The sequence below is a fragment of the Coregonus clupeaformis genome, unplaced genomic scaffold, assembly GCF_020615455.1.
Source record: "Coregonus clupeaformis isolate EN_2021a unplaced genomic scaffold, ASM2061545v1 scaf1726, whole genome shotgun sequence".
Taxonomy (NCBI): domain Eukaryota; kingdom Metazoa; phylum Chordata; class Actinopteri; order Salmoniformes; family Salmonidae; genus Coregonus; species Coregonus clupeaformis.
In genome coordinates, this window is record NW_025535180.1 from 16295 (window position 1) to 36829 (window position 20535).

The 20535-nt window shown below is 43.7% G+C and overlaps 2 protein-coding genes across 3 annotated transcripts; one reads left to right on the plus strand and one right to left on the minus strand.

The window, feature by feature from the left end:
- Positions 1–4220: 4220 nt before the first annotated feature.
- On the minus strand, positions 4221–8927 carry LOC121553881 (zinc finger protein OZF-like; the record flags this gene model as incomplete). The annotated part of the gene is made up of 4 exons (XM_045218690.1): positions 8559–8927; positions 8119–8251; positions 6420–7847; positions 4221–4244 (listed from the first exon to the last, which is right to left on the minus strand). Coding segments are annotated over exons 1-4 (1594 nt in total), but the record flags the coding sequence as incomplete, so codon positions are not given.
- A 40-nt stretch (positions 8928–8967) lies between these two features.
- Positions 8968–19504, plus strand: LOC123480990 (zinc finger protein 420-like). 2 transcript variants are annotated; one of them, XR_006659788.1, is made up of 4 exons: positions 8968–9280; positions 9600–10998; positions 12281–14283; positions 19247–19504. XR_006659788.1 is itself a non-coding variant. In XM_045218687.1 (3 exons), exons 2-3 carry the CDS (start codon positions 9823–9825, stop codon positions 14174–14176), a joined length of 3072 nt encoding a protein of 1023 aa, XP_045074622.1. In that variant the 5' UTR covers positions 8968–9280; positions 9600–9822; the 3' UTR covers positions 14177–14582. The 2 variants fall into 2 exon arrangements, 1 of the variants encoding a protein (XP_045074622.1); XM_045218687.1 differs by lacking the exon at positions 19247–19504 and having other exon boundaries at positions 12281–14582.
- Positions 19505–20535: the final 1031 nt, after the last annotated feature.

Below are 20535 nucleotides of genomic sequence, written 5' to 3' on the forward strand. Positions count from 1 at the left end.
CATGGACAGGACTCTCTCCTGTGGAGATAGGTTGGTATTACTGGTTATAATGACACTACCAGAGCCATGGACAGGACTCTCTCCTGTGGAGATAGGTTGGTATTACTGGTTATAATGACACTACCAGAGCCATGGACAGGACTCTCTCCTGTGGAGATAGGTTGGTATTACTGGTTATAATGACACTACCAGAGCCATGGACAGGACTCTCTCCTGTGGAGATAGGTTGGTATTACTGGTTATAATGACACTACCAGAGCCATGGACAGGACTCTCTCCTGTGGAGATAGGTTGGTATTACTGGTTATAATGACACTACCAGAGCCATGGACAGGACTCTCTCCTGTGGAGATAGGTTGGTATTACTGGTTATAATGACACTACCAGAGCCATGGACAGGACTCTCTCCTGTGGAGATAGGTTGGTATTACTGGTTATAATGACACTACCAGAGCCATGGACAGGACTCTCTCCTGTGGAGATAGGTTGGTATTACTGGTTATAATGACACTACCAGAGCCATGGACAGGACTCTCTCCTGTGGAGATAGGTTGGTATTACTGGTTATAATGACACTACCAGAGCCATGGACAGGACTCTCTCCTGTGGAGATAGGTTGGTATTACTGGTTATAATGACACTACCAGAGCCATGGACAGGACTCTCTCCTGTGGAGATAGGTTGGTATTACTGGTTATAATGACACTACCAGAGCCATGGACAGGACTCTCTCCTGTGAGATAGGTTGGTATTACTGGTTATAATGACACTACCAGAGCCATGGACAGGACTCTCTCCCGTGGAGATAGGTTGGTATTACTGGTTATAATGACACTACCAGAGCCATGGACAGGACTCTCTCCTGTGGAGATAGGTTGGTATTACTGGTTATAATGACACTACCAGAGCCATGGACAGGACTCTCTCCTGTGGAGATAGGTTGGTATTACTGGTTATAATGACACTACCAGAGCCATGGACAGGACTCTCTCCTGTGGAGATAGGTTGGTATTACTGGTTATAATGACACTACCAGAGCCATGGACAGGACTCTCTCCTGTGGAGATAGGTTGGTATTACTGGTTATAATGACACTACCAGAGCCATGGACAGGACTCTCTCCTGTGGAGATAGGTTGGTATTACTGGTTATAATGACACTACCAGAGCCATGGACAGGACTCTCTCCTGTGGAGATAGGTTGGCATTACTGGTTATAATGACACTACCAGAGCCATGGACAGGACTCTCTCCTGTGGAGATAGGTTGGTATTACTGGTTATAATGACACTACCAGAGCCATGGACAGGACTCTCTCCCTGTGGAGATAGGTTGGTATTACTGGTTATAATGACACTACCAGAGCCATGGACAGGACTCTCTCCTGTGGAGATAGGTTGGTATTACTGGTTATAATGACACTACCAGAGCCATGGACAGGACTCTCTCCTGTGGAGATAGGTTGGTATTACTGGTTATAATGACACTACCAGAGCCATGGACAGGACTCTCTCCTGTGGAGATAGGTTGGTATTACTGGTTATAATGACACTACCAGAGCCATGGACAGGACTCTCTCCTGTGGAGATAGGTTGGTATTACTGGTTATAATGACACTACCGGAGCCATGGACAGGACTCTCTCCTGTGGAGATAGGTTGGTATTACTGGTTATAATGACACTACCAGAGCCATGGACAGGACTCTCTCCTGTGGAGATAGGTTGGTATATGGTTATAATGACACTACCAGAGCCATGGACAGGACTCTCTCCTGTGGAGATAGGTTGGTATTACTGGTTATAATGACACTACCAGAGCCATGGACAGGACTCTCTCCTGTGGAGATAGGTTGGTATTACTGGTTATAATGACACTACCGGAGCCATGGACAGGACTCTCTCCTGTGGAGATAGGTTGGTATTACTGGTTATAATGACACTACCAGAGCCATGGACAGGACTCTCTCCTGTGGAGATAGGTTGGTATTACTGGTTATAATGACACTACCAGAGCCATGGACAGGACTCTCTCCTGTGGAGATAGGTTGGTATTACTGGTTATAATGACACTACCAGAGCCATGGACAGGACTCTCTCCTGTGGAGATAGGTTGGTATTACTGGTTATAATGACACTACCAGAGCCATGGACAGGACTCTCTCCTGTGGAGATAGGTTGGTATTACTGGTTATAATGACACTACCAGAGCCATGGATAGGACTCTCTCCTGTGGAGATAGGTTGGTATTACTGGTTATAATGACACTACCAGAGCCATGGACAGGACTCTCTCCTGTGGAGATAGGTTGGTATTACTGGTTATAATGACACTACCAGAGCCATGGACAGGACTCTCTCCTGTGGGAGATAGGTTGGTATTACTGGTTATAATGACACTACCAGAGCCATGGACAGGACTCTCTCCTGTGGAGATAGGTTGGTATTACTGGTTATAATGACACTACCAGAGCCATGGACAGGACTCTCTCCTGTGGAGATAGGTTGGTATTACTGGTTATAATGACACTACCGGAGCCATGGACAGGACTCTCTCCTGTGGAGATAGGTTGGTATTACTGGTTATAATGACACTACCGGAGCCATGGACAGGACTCTCTCCTGTGGAGATAGGTTGGTATTACTGGTTATAATGACACTACCGGAGCCATGGACAGGACTCTCTCCTGTGGAGATAGGTTGGTATTACTGGTTATAATGACACTACCAGAGCCATGGACAGGACTCTCTCCTGTGGAGATAGGTTGGTATTACTGGTTATAATGACACTACCAGAGCCATGGACAGGACTCTCTCCTGTGGAGATAGGTTGGTATTACTGGTTATAATGACACTACCAGAGCCATGGACAGGACTCTCTCCTGTGGAGATAGGTTGGTATTACTGGTTATAATGACACTACCGGAGCCATGGACAGGACTCTCTCCTGTGGAGATAGGTTGGTATTACTGGTTATAATGACACTACCGGAGCCATGGACAGGACTCTCTCCTGTGGAGATAGGTTGGTATTACTGGTTATAATGACACTACCGGAGCCATGGACAGGACTCTCTCCTGTGGAGATAGGTTGGTATTACTGGTTATAATGACACTACCGGAGCCATGGACAGGACTCTCTCCTGTGGAGATAGGTTGGTATTACTGGTTATAATGACACTACCGAGCCATGGACAGGACTCTCTCCTGTGGAGATAGGTTGGTATTACTGGTTATAAGACACTACCGGAGCCATGGACAGGACTCTCTCCTGTGGAGATAGGTTGGTATTACTGGTTATAATGACACTACCGGAGCCATGGACAGGACTCTCTCCTGTGGAGATAGGTTGGTATTACTGGTTATAATGACACTACCGGAGCCATGGACAGGACTCTCTCCTGTGGAGATAGGTTGGTATTACTGGTTATAATGACACTACCAGAGCCATGGACAGGACTCTCTCCTGTGGAGATAGGTTGGTATTACTGGTTATAATGACACTACCAGAGCCATGGACAGGACTCTCTCCTGTGGAGATAGGTTGGTATTACTGGTTATAATGACACTACCAGAGCCATGGACAGGACTCTCTCCTGTGGAGATAGGTTGGTATTACTGGTTATAATGACACTACCAGAGCCATGGACAGGACTCTCTCCTGTGGAGATAGGTTGGTATTACTGGTTATAATGACACTACCAGAGCCATGGACAGGACTCTCTCCTGTGGAGATAGGTTGGTATTACTGGTTATAATGACACTACCAGAGCCATGGACAGGACTCTCTCCTGTGGAGATAGGTTGGTATTACTGGTTATAATGACACTACCAGAGCCATGGACAGGACTCTCTCCTGTGGAGATAGGTTGGTATTACTGGTTATAATGACACTACCAGAGCCATGGACAGGACTCTCTCCTGTGGAGATAGGTTGGTATTACTGGTTATAATGACACTACCGGAGCCATGGACAGGACTCTCTCCTGTGGAGATAGGTTGGTATTACTGGTTATATATAATGGCACTACCAGAGCCATGGACAGGACTCTCTCCTGTGGAGATAGGTTGGTATTACTGGTTATAATGAGACTACCAGAGCCATGGACAGGACTCTCTCCTGTGGAGATAGGTTGGTATTACTGGTTATAATGAGACTACCAGAGCCATGGACAGGACTCTCTCCTGTGGAGATAGGTTGGTATTACTGGTTATAATGACACTACCAGAGCCATGGACAGGACTCTCTCCTGTGGAGATTATGGGATAGATCAGGGGTTCTCAAACCTTTGCACCTGCCACATCTATCTCTATGGGAACAAGCACTGTTCATGACACAAACTGTTCACACCCCTCTTGTTTGGCGGAGAGAACATTTTGCAGGTTTAAAGCTTATTTCCTGCAATTCTACACATTCTGTCATGGGGTGCAGAGAAAAATGTTGCAGTTTTGTCTAATGTGTATTCATGTGATATTTGAGTGACACAAACTTTACAACAAAATATGAGCTAAAAAAAACTATCTAAAAAACGTTAGCTGACATGGGCTAGTTGATCTGGACATTTCTGACAAGTGACAAATACAGTGGGGGAAAAAAGTATTTAGTCAGCCACCAATTGTGCAAGTTCTCCCACTTAAAAAGATGAGAGAGGCCTGTAATTTTCATCATAGGTACACGTCAACTATGACAGACAAAATTAGATTTTTTTCTCTCCTGAAAATCACATTGTAGGATTTTTTATGAATTTATTTGCAAATTATGGTGGAAAATAAGTATTGGGTCACCTACAAACAAGCAAGATTTCTGGCTCTCACGGACCTGTAACTTCTTCTTTAAGAGGCTCCTCTGTCCTCCACTCATTACCTGTATTAATGGCACCTGTTTGAACTTGTTATCAGTATAAAAGACACCTGTCCACAACCTCAAACAGTCACACTCCAAACTCCACTACGGCCAAGACCAAAGAGCTGTCAAAGGACACCAGAAACAAAATTGTAGACCTGCACCAGGCTGGGAAGACTGAATCTGCAATAGGTAAGCAGCTTGGTTTGAAGAAATCAACTGTGGGAGCAATTATTAGGAAATGGAAGACATACAAGACCACTGATAATCTCCTTCGATCTGGGGCTCCACGCAAGATCTCACCCCGTGGGGTCAAAATGATCACAAGAACGGTGAGCAAAAATCCCAGAACCACACGGGGGGACCTAGTGAATGACCTGCAGAGAGCTGGGACCAAAGTAGCAAAGCCTACCATCAGTAACACACTACGCCGCCAGGGACTCAAATCCTGCAGTGACAGATGTGTCCCCCTGCTTAAGCCAGTACATGTCCAGGCCCGTCTGAAGTTTGCTAGAGTGCATTTGGATGATCCAGAAGAGGATTGGGAGAATGTCATATGGTCAGATGAAACCAAAATATAACTTTTTGGTAAAAACTCAACTCGTCGTGTTTGGAGGACAAAGAATGCTGAGTTGCATCCAAAGAACACCATACCTACTGTGAAGCATGGGGGTGGAAACATCATGCTTTGGGGCTGTTTTTCTGCAAAGGGACCAGGACGACTGATCCGTGTAAAGGAAAGAATGAATGGGGACATGTATCGTGAGATTTTGAGTGAAAACCTGCTTCCATCAGCAAGGGCATTGAAGATGAAATGTGGCTGGGTCTTTCAGCATGACAATGACCCCAAACACACCGCCCGGGCAACGAAGGAGTGGCTTCGTAAGAAGCATTTCAAGGTCCTGGAGTGGCCTAGCCAGTCTCCAGATCTCAACCCCATAGAAAATCTTTGGAGGGAGTTGAAAGTCCGTGTTGCCCAGCGACAGCCCCAAAACATCACTGCTCTAGAGGAGATCTGCATGGAGGAATGGGCCAAAATACCAGCAACAGTGTGTGAAAACCTTGTGAAGACTTACAGAAAACGTTTGACCTGTGTCATTGCCAACAAAGGGTATATAACAAAGTATTGAGACACTTTTGTTATTGACCAAATACTTATTTTCCACCATAATTTGCAAATAAATTCATAAAAAATCCTACAATGTGATTTTCTGGATTTTTTTTCTCATTTTGTCTGTCATAGTTGACGTGTACCTATGATGAAAATTACAGGCCTCTCTCATCTTTTTAAGTGGGAGAACTTGCACAATTGGTGGCTGACTAAATACTTTTTTCCCCCACTGTAGCTCTCTACGGTATGCAATGACTGACATGACAAGAGGAACTGATGATGCACTACTCAATTTCGAAATTGCAGCTTGAGCATTCTACAATTACAACTTTCAAGAGTAAGTTGAAAGCCGGACTGAGTTCCTTAAAACTCAGTCCCACAGTTTGGGAACCACTGGGTTAGATAATGAGACATAGTATTCACTCTATTACTGTGTAACTAAAGAACAGTCAGCGATCAGCCTCCACTTACCATGTTGAACAGAATCCCAGTCAACTTCTTCTCCATCAGAATTAATCAGCCCTCCAACTTCCTCTGCATCATCTGTCGCTCCCTCTTCATCCTCCTCCTCCTCTTCCTTCTCCTCTTCCACTTTAGCCTTCAGCCCCAGTGTTTGACAGAGGTCCTGTAGGTTATCAGATACCATCTCCTGCCCCTGTGACGTGTTCTCCTCCTCACAGTGGATGGGTTTCTCTGCTTCTGTTGTGTGTGACCGCTGGTGCACATTCAAACGTCCTTTTGTAGCAAACTTCTTCCCACAGTCGGGGCAGGGGTATGGCTTCTTTCCTGTGTGGATTGTCATGTGGATCTGTAGAGATGATGATGTTTTGAAATGTTTCCCACATTCTGAGCAGCAGTGAGACGACGTCTTAGTTTTCGGATTCTCCTGGTGTTGTTCAGGTTCTGCTGCTGACGCAGAGAGACTCTCCTCAACTTTTTTGCGGTGTGATTGCTGGTGTACTTCTTTCAAACTTTGAGAGTCCGGTTTCTCTCCTGTGTGTTGCAGCTGGTGTCTTTTCAAGGATGTACAGAAGGTAAACCTCTTGTCACACTCGGAGCAGGCGTAAGGCTTCTCTCCAGTGTGCAGTTTCTGGTGTTGTTTAAGATATGCTTTCTGAGTGAAGCCCTTCTTACAGATGGGGCAGCAGAAAGGCTTCTCTCCTGTGTGGGAGAGCTGGTGGGCAGTCAGGTTGGCTTTCTGGGTGAAGCACTTGCCACAGACAGAGCAGGAGAAAGGTTTCTCACCAGTGTGCACTAGCATGTGTTGGTTCAAATTTCCCTTTTGGTTGAAGCTCTTCTCACACACGGAACATTTGTAAGACTTCTCCCCGGTGTGTTTCAGCTCATGTGATTTCAAGGTGTGTAGATAGGTATAACTCTTACCACACACGGAGCAGGAGTGAGGCTTTTCCCCCGTGTGTGTCAGCAGGTGTCTGCGTAGTTTGTAGGCGCTAGAGAACTCTCTTCCACACTCCAGGCAGCAGTTCTTTGCCTGTTCAGGATCTCCTGATATAGAGGGACTGCCCTCCCCATTAGAACAGTGGAACCGCTGGTGTGTCTTCAGATGTTCCTCCCGAGTGAAACTCTTCCCACAGTCAGAACAGAAGCAGGGCCTCTCTCCTGTGTGAGTCAGAAGGTGTCGTTGTAGTTTAGATGGACAGGGGAACTCCTTCCCACAGTCCAGGCAGCTGTAGCTCTTCCTGGGTTTGGGACTGGTCTTCTTCTCTCCTGTGTGTGTTGTGTTACGATGTTTTCTTAGATAATGCTGGGTAGGGAACTCCTCTCCACACTCTCTGCAGCTGTGTGTGTTCTTAGCGGTGTGATTCTCCTCCTGTTGTTCAGGTTCTCCTGACGTAGAACTTGCCCCCTCACTTTCAGAATGATGGCTGGAACTCTCTCCTGTGGGGATATAGGAAGAGTCTGATCAGTATTGTTCGAGTGGAAACCAAGGGGTGTATTCATTAGTGTACCCCGTAACAAACGAAAACAAGTGTTTCTTATAGTCCCTTCCCTGTTTCGGCCATTTGCTTCCTAATGAATACACCCCAGTTTGTGTAATTGTTGCACTGTTTTGTTACGCTGTACCCAACAACACAGTCAGATCGTTTAACATTCAGTCTGCCTCAGCCTCCACCTACTAAAGTCAACGGAAATGTCTCAACCAACTTACCTCTCAATCTTAGAAAGTCACTGAAGTAGTCAAGGCTCCTAGGAACCATCTCTGGAACGCTTGTGCTCTGGTTACCATGGATACAGTCAGGAACCAGTGGATTTGACTGGTTTGGCTGGGGTTCATCAAAATCCTGAGAAAAAGTGAAAGTACAGTCAGAGATAGGCCTAGAAGACAATGACATGTAATTGGCTTTGGTCTTAATAACGAACTGACTTGATAAAGAAAGTCCTTACTACTTGACAAATGCATATCAACTTCTACAAATGACAAGCTAGCCTTGAACAAGACAATGACAATGGAGTTGGCTAAAGCAGAGCCATGTATTTACGTATCTAGCTAACCAGCTATATCTATACCTACTGTATCTATGGCTTTGGGCTCAAGCACAAACAGGTCTTAGTTTCAGGGCAACTAGCTAGCTATAGCTGACTTCTCACCTCATACATTGCCGACGCAACAACAAAATAAACTGCCGAGAAAATGTTGTTCTCTGGCTGTAGCAAGCATTCAGTTCAAATTATGCATTGCTAAGAGAAATCACAGCTATTTCGCAAAAATAGATAGCAGGCTAAGTTAGCATAGCATACAGAGCTAGCTAACGGTACCTAGCTAGCTAATAATGTTAGCTTAACTTGTCGTTTATAACGTTATGTCTGTCTGGTTTAATAGTTTAATATCTACGTTATCACTGGATGGAAATAATCTACGACAATTATAGTTTAGATATATTTGTAAATAACTCTAGCTACAATGCTTTGGAGTAAGGTTTATCTAAACAGGTTAGCTATGTTGACAGAACTGCCTGGAACTACTTCCGGGGCAGCAACTAACCCGGAAGAAGAAAGTTGATGTCATCACTGGACGCCATTCCGCATAGTTGGATTTGGCCATTCTTTGATTTTATTAACGGGGAGGGGAGAATGGAAATATGTTAAAAGAAAGCTGGTCAGTAAAGCATTAGGTAGCGAGGTTGTCCAAACAATGTAGTTTGCTAGTCCTTACGGTTGCATAACTGTTAGCTAGGTACCTGCTCATCAGACCGCTAACGTTATATTTTTAGCTTGGTACTGTTAGCTAGCTAATAGTTCCTGCTAACTAATTTGAAGCTCTGCTTAAACAGAGTCGATGTAGGAGTAAAACGACGATTGTTTTCTATCTGGTAAGTACAGGCAGAGCGATTGTACATAGAATCAACGAGTTACTGTTGTACCTAATGTTCGTGTTACATTAGTTAGCTTCAAAATACAAGCCCTGATCGTGGGAAACCTTGTCATTTAATATATATCGTAAACAAATGTTTTTATGATCACTAATATTGTTTTATTATATCGTTCTATTAAGTAAAAATGAAATAGTGAGAGTAAAATATTTAAAAATGTAAACGTTTGACGGACTTGACCAAAATAGTATGCCACTATACATATTGGACGCCTGTATAAAATGTTTTTGTCTTACACCATGTCGTCCTATTTACACAGGTGACCTCACAAGAATTTCCGCTGTTCTGGTGACAGGAAGAAGATCGGACCCTGAAATAACTTGTCTTTGACATAGACTCATAATGCAGCACTTCCTGAAGCTCCCAGTGTGGAGGGAGATCTAGGAGACCTGTGAATACACAGGAGAGACACCTCACTCTAGTGACAGCTCCATTCAATCATTTTATTATTTAGAAATAAACATTCTAAGTGCTGAGACAAAATGAGTTCTGAGAAGGAAACGTTGATGGATGAAATCGAAAAGAGTTTATGGAATTTAACTGAGGACAATTTACGCCACCTGTGTGAACGTCATGGTCAAGATGGCAAAGACGGCTCCGAAGTTAGAGGGATGAATCATCGCTTATTACGGCGTAAAATCATGGAGGAAATGTGGGACAATACGGATTCAATGAAATCAGAGGAGCAGGGAATGTCTTGGTTACTCCAACTGAAAGAGGACATCAGGAGGATACTGGAGGATGCTAGCAGCGCACTAATGAGTCCCAGCCAAGCCGATGATGCTGAAGACTGTGACGAAGAATGGAACGAAGAGGGAGGAGCTAGGTTGCTTAGCAACACACCAGAAAAGAGACCCATCAGATCTCACACTGTTAAACAACACACAGTGAAACCTCACCACTGCTCGGATTGTGGGAAGCAATTCATTGTAAAATCAAGCCTTAAACATCACCGGCTAGTTTTTCACACAGACCACCCTCACCGTTGTGGTCAATGTAAGAAAAGCTTCATAACTGCAGCAAGACTGGAATCGCACATTAAAACACGACACCCGCCAAGTGATCCTCTGAAGAACCCACATGTGTGCTCTAAATGCGGAAGGGCATTCCCTGTGGCTGCCAGTCTTAAGAGACACCTGAGAACTCATACTGGGGAGAAACCGTACGTCTGCCCTCAGTGTGGAAAGGACTACAGTGACTGTGGAAACTTGAAGAAACACATGAGACGAACTCACCCAGGAGAGGAGACGGTTGTGGAGAGTTTCGCCACTCAGAGGAGCATCCCTACAGGAAATGTGGAGGGAATGCGTGACAATACGGATTCAATGAAATCGGAGGAGCAGGGAACGTCTTGGTCACTCCAACTGAAAGAGGACATCGAAGGGATACAGGAGGATGGTAGCGTTGTACCAATGAGTCCCAGCCAAGCCTATGATGATGGTGCTGATGATGATGATGATGATGCTGTAGCTGTAGACTGCAACGTTGAGGACCGGGATTGGTTGCCTAGCAACGGACTGAAGGCGGAGCCCATGAGTCCCAGCCAATCCGATGACGCTGCAGACTGGGACGAGGAGGACAGGGATTGGATGGCTAGCGATGGGCTGGAGGTGGAGTTATCTCCAGAGAGGGACACACCAGAGCAGAGAGTAAGAGGGGTGAGTGCTGAATTTCCCAGTGTTAAACAGGGGTCGCATTAGCTTTTACAAATCTGCCTTTTCAAAACACAGACCATAAAAATGTGTTTTAAACCATTTCACCTGCGTTTTATATTGAAAGTCAAGTGTTTTAAACCATTTCACCTGCGTTTTTATATTGAAAGTCAACAGTGTTTTAAACCATTTCACCTGTGTTTTATATTGAAAGTCAACAGTGTTTTAAACCATTTCACCTGCGTTTTTATATTGAAAGTCAACAGTGTTTTTTGCTTCAATGGAGTGATCAATAGGCATACAACTATAGTTTTTCTTCAGATGTAATACATTAATGCAACACATTCTGCAGAAAATAGCTTTGTTTTAGCACTTTGTGACATCTTCTGATGTTAAAAGGGCTTTATAAATACATTTGATTGAATTTGATTGATTTTCATCAGATGACAACGGGAGTGCAACGCTATTTGGCTAGCAGCCACACAAGTAAATTAGCTTACAATAAAAACACAAGGTATATTTTACCAAAACGATGAATGGCCATCATATTTCTAATGTTTATCATTGAAAGAATGGAGCCAGCTACATTTCCTTATGTTTTGCTTGAAGTTCATCTTTAAGCATTGTAACTGAACTAAAGTACACAGCAGTCAGAGTGTTGGAATGTGATTGGTCAAGACGAAAGCAAAGATATTTCATCCGAGTGGAGAAGTGCAACTGAAGCACAAAATTAGTCCTTTTAAATTCATGATTTGGCGTGAACCCGACTGAAGTTTTACAAAACACATTTTAATGCGTTTTATCTTTCCTTTTATGCATGAAAAACTCAGAATCCTGCGTTAATGAGACCTCCTGCTTGAAGTGTGTTTCTCAAGTCTTTCCATGATACCTCTCATCCTCGATTCCTTGACCTCTTTCTATAAATGCATTGGAGGAGAAGTTTCTAGGTTCTTCCCCTCAGACTTTTCCTCCAATGTACTTTAAGAAGGATGCCGGGTAATAATAATAATAATAATAATAATAATATGACATTTAGCAGACGCTTTTTATCCAAAGCGACTTACAGACATGCGTGCATAACATTTTATTTTGTGTATGGGTGGTCCCGGGGATCGAACCCACTACCTTGACGTTACAAGCGCCGTGCTCTACCAGCTGAGCTACAGAAGATGATGAGAGGAATCAAGGAAAGACTCGATTTTCCCTGCAAAGGTTTTAAGATTCCTTGACCGGTAGGAAAGTGTTTCCCACCCTGATTCATTCCATCTCTATTTTTATGATTTTCTAGGACAGGCCTCCCCCGCCCCCCTCTGCCCTCCCAGAGTCCCCTTGTCGTGCCTCTCCCGGTAGTGCCTTACTGTGGGGTCTGAAGAGGGTGTCTGTGCGGCTGGTGGACTGCAGGAAAACACCGGGGCAGAGTGGCCATATAATACACAAGACAACACAGACAGGAGAGAAACCCCACAGCTCGTCTAATGCTGGACAACACAAGACCCTCTCAGGAGACAGGCCTAGCTCCCATATCTGTGATCACTGTGGGAAGAATTTTGTCACAGCAACCAATCTGAAAACACATTTACTGTATCTGACTGGAGAGAAACCACACGTGTGCTCTGAATGCGGAAAGAGATTCACACAGGCCGGCTGTCTTAAGAGACACCTGAGAATGCATACTGGGGAGAAACCGTACGTCTGCCCTCGTTGTGGGAAGGCTTGTACTGATTCTGGAAACTTAAAGAGACACATCAGAAAAACTCACCCAGGAGAGGAGGTAATTGTGAAGAGACTTGCCTATCAGAAGAGCGTTTGTAATGCTAAAGAACGCAAGCAAACCCACTCCGGAGATGGCTTCCATATCTGTGATCACTGTGGTAAGAATTTCACCACAGCAAGAAGTCTAAAACTACACACACAGTCCCTGCAGAGAAGGAGAGAGAACTTGAATGCAGAGAAAGCTCACGTGTGCTCTGAATGTGGAAAGGGCTTCCATCAGGCTGGAAGTCTTAAGAGACACCTGAGAACTCATACTGGGGAGAAACCGTACGTCTGCCATCATTGTGGGAAGGCTTGCAGTGATTCTGGAAACTTACAGAAACACATCAAAAGTCACATGGGGAAACAACACACAGTGAAACCTTACCTCTGCTCTGAATGTGGGAAACAATTCATTGGAAAACAAGGCCTTGAACATCACCGGGAGGTTTTTCACACAGAACACCCTCACCGCTGTGGTCAATGTAAGAAGAGCTTCATAACTGCAGCAAGATTGGAATCACACACAAAAACACGACACCCGCCAAGTGATCCTCTGAAGAATCCACACGTGTGCTTGGAATGTGGAAGGGGATTCCCTGTGGCCGCCAGTCTTAAAAGACACCTGAGAATCCATACTGGGGAGAAACCGTACGCTTGCCCTCAGTGTGGAAACGGTTACAATGATCGTGGAAACTTAAAGAAACACATGAGAACTCACACAGAAGAAAAACCTTACCACTGCTCGGTGTGCGGGATGAAGTTTCGTCATACGAAAACGTTACAACGGCATCACCAGGAGAACCACAAGGGGGAGACACTGGGTCCCATCCGCAAGCATCAAGACCCTCTTCCATGCGCCCACTGCGGGGAGAAGTTCTCTACCAAGGCTCTTCTAAAGGATCACCTACGGACCCACTCTAGCCGGGTCCACTGCTCCCAATGCGACAAGACCTTCTCCACTAAAAGTAACTTACTGGTTCATCAGAGGATACACACTGGAGAGAGGCCTTACCTTTGCCCTCAGTGTGGGAAGAGTTTTTCTCTGGCAGGGAGTTTAAAACTTCATCTCCGGATTCATGCGGGTGAGAAACCTTACTGCTGTACTTACTGTGACAAGAGATTCACAAGTAAGAGCCACTGCAATCTTCACCTGCGAATCCACACTGGAGAGAAGCCGTACCAGTGCCCTGACTGCGGGAGACATTTCGCTGACGGGAATGTCCTGAAAAACCACCGGCGGACCCACACAGGAGAGAAACCGTTCCAGTGCCGCTTGTGCGATAAAGCTTTTGCCCAGTTGAGCAGTCTGAAGAAACATCAGGAGACACACAGGCTAACTCAGCCTGTCTCTGTCCCAAGACTCCCTAATCCCTATCTACCACACAATCAGCATGTACCTTATCCCTACCCACCACAGACTCAATGGTAACCTGGTTTACACCAGTCCAAGATAGGATGATGCATTTCTAACATATTGGGACAGGACCCTAGACTCAGTCCATCCCAAAACCCTACCTACCACGCACTCAATAAATGGTAAGTTTCTTAAACCTGTCCCAATCCCTTTTAGTTAACTAGATGGAAGGATCCATTTATTTTATTTTTATTTGTTATGATTTTATTGAGACGGGTTAGCAGTCGATGAGGATTGATATACTGTATATAGATCTTGGAATAGAATGGTATTTTGTCCATCTGTCTCAAACTAATTATATATTTTAGCCCCAAGAGTTTTTGTGTTAACAGTTGATTTTTGGATACGTTGTCCATTTTTTAAAAGGTGTTTAAAATTCATGGCCGAACCTCAACTGGTAGAAATAAAATGGTGACAAGGATGTGTTGTTGAAGTAATTATTTTTTTCTAATTCTTTGAGTAAGAAGTGCATTAATAAGGGTCTTAGGCAAGGGTGAAAGTAAGCCAGTACGTTCCAGTGCCGCGTCCCTGAAAAATAAATAGCGGGGGTACGCCGTGTACCGGTAAAATGTGAACCTATCACAATAATTAAAAATGAAATGCCAAGAAAACTATAGGCAATTACACCATTATTTAACATTACCACATGTCAGCTGCATAAAAATGAGCTATTTGACTTGAAAACTGGCCGTATATTACATTGTAGTTCCATGAGAACACTAAAACGTTGCCAAAGGGGAGATAAGTGGTCGAGACGTACAGCAGTGGATGCATCAATTCAGGCTACAAGTGTACTGGGCCTAATGACTACAATTTAGTAACAGATGTCTCTTTCCAGTCATCAAATTGTGGGTGCACAGTGCACTGTTTGGATGCTGGAATTATTGTGTGAAAATCAAATACAAATTGTATTTGTCACATGCGCCGAATACAACTGGTGTAGACTTCACAGTGAAACGCGTGCTTACAAACCCTTTCGCAACGATGCAGAATGTTTAAAAATAATAATAAAAAATTAAATAGTGACTAACACAAGAGGAATAAAATACACAATACTTAAGCTATATACAGGGAGTACCAGTACCACATCAATGTGCAGAGGTACAAGGTACTTGAGGTAGATACAGTATGTACATGAAGGCAGGGTAAAGTGACTAGTATGTGTGCTTATGTAGTGTTTGTGAATGTGTGGGAGTGACAGTGTAGTGTGTGTGTGTATATGCTGTGTATATATAGTCTAGTGAGTGTGCAAAGGGTCAGTGCGAGATAGAATTAGTGCATTGTCGTGACTTGACTTTAACATTAATCCGAAGACTGTTATTTCTCTAATTAACTAAGTATGTTTAATTGTTACCCGATTTTAAATTAATCATGTAAAAATTAACTCATTAGGATCTGGGGCACCACGAGAGCGATTCTTTAAAGAGTCACCATCTCCTGAATTAAACTCTAAAAGGGCTTTACCTATCACATCTATAAACAGTCAACTTATTAATCATAACCTCGTATCATATCATCATTCTGAACAGTCGTATCCTCCTTGCATCTGCAAAAAACCGAGCCTTACTTATGATTCAGTACTACACAAATTGGTTTAATTATTTATTTACTAGCTAATTAAATGGGAACACAGGATAAACACACACTCTGCACCGGTTATTGACTGGAGACTTAATATGTTGAAAACAGGTCCCTAGTGGAATGACAACAACATGGACGTAGTTAAAGAAGAGAGGGAGAGCGCGGGACTGAGACACTTAACGTTGCCACATTCAGAAAACTACTCTCACCTACAGTAACCATATACTTTGTATACGAACCGCCTCCCGCTTTGAGCAAGAAATCATGAATGTATTTACGTGGGGATCTCTCTGTGAACGGGGCAGCCTTGGAAAGGGGTTTGGGCCCTTTCGCGGCACGCTTGTAAGGCTCTGATTGTCCGAAATGGTTCCAACAACTCTTCTCCCGTTGTCCTTCTTCGTAGTTGTCCGGTATCCGGTGACTTGTCGTGTAGTCCTGAACAGAACTAAAGAGTTGATTTTCCTTCCATTCGGTCTTGAAGATGCTTCTTTGAAAATAGGCTAGCCAGCCGTATCCATGGTTCCCCAGTGGGGTGATGAGAGTAGCGTAATATGATATTTTGAGCAGAGTAACAGGATGATCCAACTTGAATTCGCTTTCAAAGATACTTTACTTACGACAGCTAATCAGCCGTACCAGTGATTGTCCGGGAGGTGAGTTTATCGATTCAAAGTTCAAACCATTTTAAACACGCAGCTGCAGCTTCATGTTTTTCTGGTCTAATGTGTTAATTCGTAACCCATCATTTATACCTTTTGCTCGAAAGGGGCGGTTCCAGCAGGCTGGCACACTCCCTGACCTCACTTCGGGGCGGTGATTACTCGCTGTGCAAAGTTTTGGAAAACAATAATCTCTTATAACTTCTCAAATCACATCCCTCTCTTAACAAAAACACTTTCATCATTTTTCATATTACAACCAATAGTATGGAAACTTCATCTATGTAGTGGGTATAATTTCCAAGTTACAGTATTTCCTTTATAACATTTTTAATGACATCACAAAATAACAAACAAAATAACATTATTGTGGTCATGACAGCATATAGTTCAGGTACCATTAACTGACTATCAGTCTGGCTATTTATCAGTCTTATGGCTTGGGGGTAGAAGCTGTCTCGGAGCCTGTTGATCCGAGAGCTGATGCTACGGTACCGTTTGCCGGATGGTAACAGTGAAAAGTCTATGAATTAGGTGGCTGGATTCTTTGGCAATTCTTTGGGCCTTCCTCTGACAACGCCTGGTATAGAGGTCCTGGATGGCAGGTAGCTCGGCCCCAGTGATGTACTGGGCTCTCTGCACCACCCTTTGTAGCGCTTTGTGGTCAAGGAGCGGTGCAGTTGCCATATCAAGCGGTGATGCAGCCAGTCAAGATGCTCTCGATGATGCAGCTGTATAACTTTTTTGGGATCTGAGGGCCCATGCCAAATCTTTTCAGCCTCCTGAGGGGGAAAGGCGTTGCCGTGTCCTCTTCACGACTGAGCGGTTGTGTGTGGACCATGTTAAGTCCTTAGTGATGTGGACGCTACGGAACTTGAAGCTCTCGACCCGCTCCACAACAGCCCTGTCGATGTGGATGGGGGCGTGCTCTCCTCTCTCCTATAGTCCATGATCAGCTCCTTGGTCTTACTGATGTTGAGCGAGAGGTTGTTGTCCTGGCACCACACTGCTAACATTTTGTTGTGTTACAGCCTGAATAAAAATTGTATTCAATTGAGATTGTTTGTAACTGGCCTACACACAATACCCCATAATGTCGAAATGGAATTATGTTTTTTGAAATTTTTACAAATTAATTAAATTAAACATTAGCTTAACAAGTCACATAATAAGTTGCATGGACTCACTCTGTGTGCAATAATAGTGTTCAACATGATTTTTGAATGACTACCTCATCTCTGTACCCTAAACATACAATTATCTTTAAGGTCCCTCAGTCGAGCAGTGAATTTCAACCACAAAGACCAGGGAGGTTTTCCAATGCCTGGCAATGGAGGGCACCTATTGGTAGATTGGTAAAAAATATATAAAAAAGCAGACAGAAAGACTCACAGCTGTAATCACTGCCAAAGGTGCTTCTACAAATTATTGACTCAGGGGTGTGAATACTTATGTAAATGAGATATTTCTGTATTTCATTTTCAATAAATTTGCACACATTTCTAAAAACATGTTTTCACTATGCCATTATGGGGTAGCTGGGTGAGAAATATTTGTTTTCATCCATTTTGAATTCAGGCTGTAACACAACAAAATGTGGAATAAGTTATGGGGTATGAATACTTTCTGAAGGCGCTATGTACTCTATGCATCTATATGTAATGATATGAATAGACAAGTAAAAAGACATGGTAGGTCTCATACCGGTAAGAAATGGAATATCCGTTCACCACTGGTCCTAGGTACAGCTTCTGGCAGTGCACTAGTGTTGACTGTAATCACATGCCTTGTGTTGTCTTTATCATGGAACAGCGGGGACTGTGAAGCAACACAAACATAGACACATGCATACAAACACACAATAATAACATACGCACTATACTGTACACACAGGTACACATGGATTTTGTGTTATCGATATGTGGTAGTAGAGTAGAGGCCTGAGGGCACACCCTTAATATGTTGTGAAATCTGTTATGAATGTATTGTAATGTTTTTTAAATGTATAACTGCCTTAATTTTGCTGGACCCCAGGAAGAGTAGCTGCTGCCTTGGCTGCAGCTAATAGGGATCCATAATAAATGCAAATACAAATGTCCACCTAATAAACAGGTGATTGTTGTTAAATTGGTTCGGTCATTTAATGGGGAGCTTCTACTGTCTGGTAGTACATTTATAACTCCCTATATCATTCCTCGGAAGAGAGAGAAGGGATGGAGTTGGTGTGAAGGTTTGAGGAAATGTCTAGTCTTGAAATAAGGGCTTTTATTTTGAAGGTTTTCTTATTGCCATACCGGAAGTGACACCATCGACATGTTGCCGGAGGTCAAATGGTATAGGTTAGAACACATCGGAAGGAAAGTCACAGACGATATAATAAAAGTTATTAAGAGTAATCAGGTATTTCGTATGCGTATATAGCGAAATTTTATTCGCTTTGTAGATAGGTATAGCCAGAACCATGTAGTCGTTAGCTAGCTAGTTCCACATGGATAGCTAGCTACATTAGCACACGCTGATCTAGCTAGCTACGCTAACGTTAGCTGCTTTGTACACCGCTATCTAGCTATAGTTGTTGTAGTGTGGACTGTAAGGTTTATTATGCTTGCTAGTTACGTCCCAAACATTGGTGCAAGTTCAAGTTGAAAATGATTATAGGTGCTGTAAATTGATTTAACTGATTTGGGTCCCTTACAGAACATGACTAGAATAGCTAAGGAACTAGCTAGCCAGCTAATTCGAGATAACAGATCAATGGCCACGTTCCAGGCTGATCTCACAACTAATAATGACATTTAATTACAGATGCGAGTGTTTTTTATGTATATGTCTTTTTTTTTTACAGGTACTCTAAAGTCCTGCCATTGACTGCATTGTTGTTGTTGCTACGCAAACAGGACAAAATGAATCCACTCAGTTCAGAGAAGGAAACGTTGATGGATAAAATCGAAAAGAGTTTATGGAATTTAACTGAGGACAATTTGCGCTACATGTGTGAACGTTGTGGAATAGAAGGCTCCGAAGTTAGAGGGATGAATCATCGCTTATTAAGGCGTAAAATCATGGAGGAAATGTGGGACAATACGGAGGCAATGAAATCAGAGGAGCAGGGAATGTCTTGGTTACTCCATCTGAAAGAGGACATCAGGAGGATACAGGAGGATGCTAGCAGTGCACCCATGAGTCCCAGCCAGTCTGATGATGATGATGATGACTGCGAGGAAGAATGCGACAAGGGGGACAGGGATTGGTTACCTAGCAACAGACTGACAGCAGAGCCCTTGCATCCCAGCCAATGTGATGATGAAGAATGGAATGAAGAGGGAGGAGCTAGGTTGCCAGGCAATGGACTGGAGGTGGAGTCAGCTCCAGAGAGGCACACACCAGAGGAGAGGGAGAGTTGCGTGAGTATTTCCCAGTCAGAAATGGTTTTGTTTCTCAACAGTCTTTCCTTGATTCCTCAACCTCTTTTTATAAATGCATTGAAGGAGAATATCCGAGGTTCCTCCTCTTGGACTTTATCCTCCAATTTATTTTAAGAAGGCCAAGTAATCAAAGATGATAGGAAATAAGGAAAGAGCTTTGAGATCACCTTTTTAAAAGTTTACATTTTAGTCATTTAGCAGAATGCTCTTATCCAGAGCGACTTACATGAGCAATTAGAGTTAAGTGCCTTGCTTAAGGGCACATTGACAGATTTTTCACCTAGTTGGCTCAGGGATTCGAATCAGCGACCTTTCGGTTACTGGCCCAACGCTCTTATCTGCTAGGCTACCTTTTGAGACTTCAAAATTCCTTGACAAGTATGAGAGTGTTGCTCACCTTGATTCTTTATTTTTATGATTTCCAGGACAAGCCTCCACCACCCCCCTCCCCTCTTCCAGAGTCCACAGGTCATGCCTCTCCTGGCAGGGCCTTATTGGGCGGTCTGAAGAGGGTGTCTGTTCGGTTGGTCAACTGCAGGAAAACACTGGCGCACAGTGGCCGTATAAAACACAAGACAACACACACAGGAGAGAAATCCTACAGCTCGTCTAATGCTGAACAACACAAAACCCTCTCAGGAGACAGTCCTAGCTCCCATATCTGTGATCACTGTGGGAAGAATTTTGTCAAAGCTTCCAATCTGAAAAC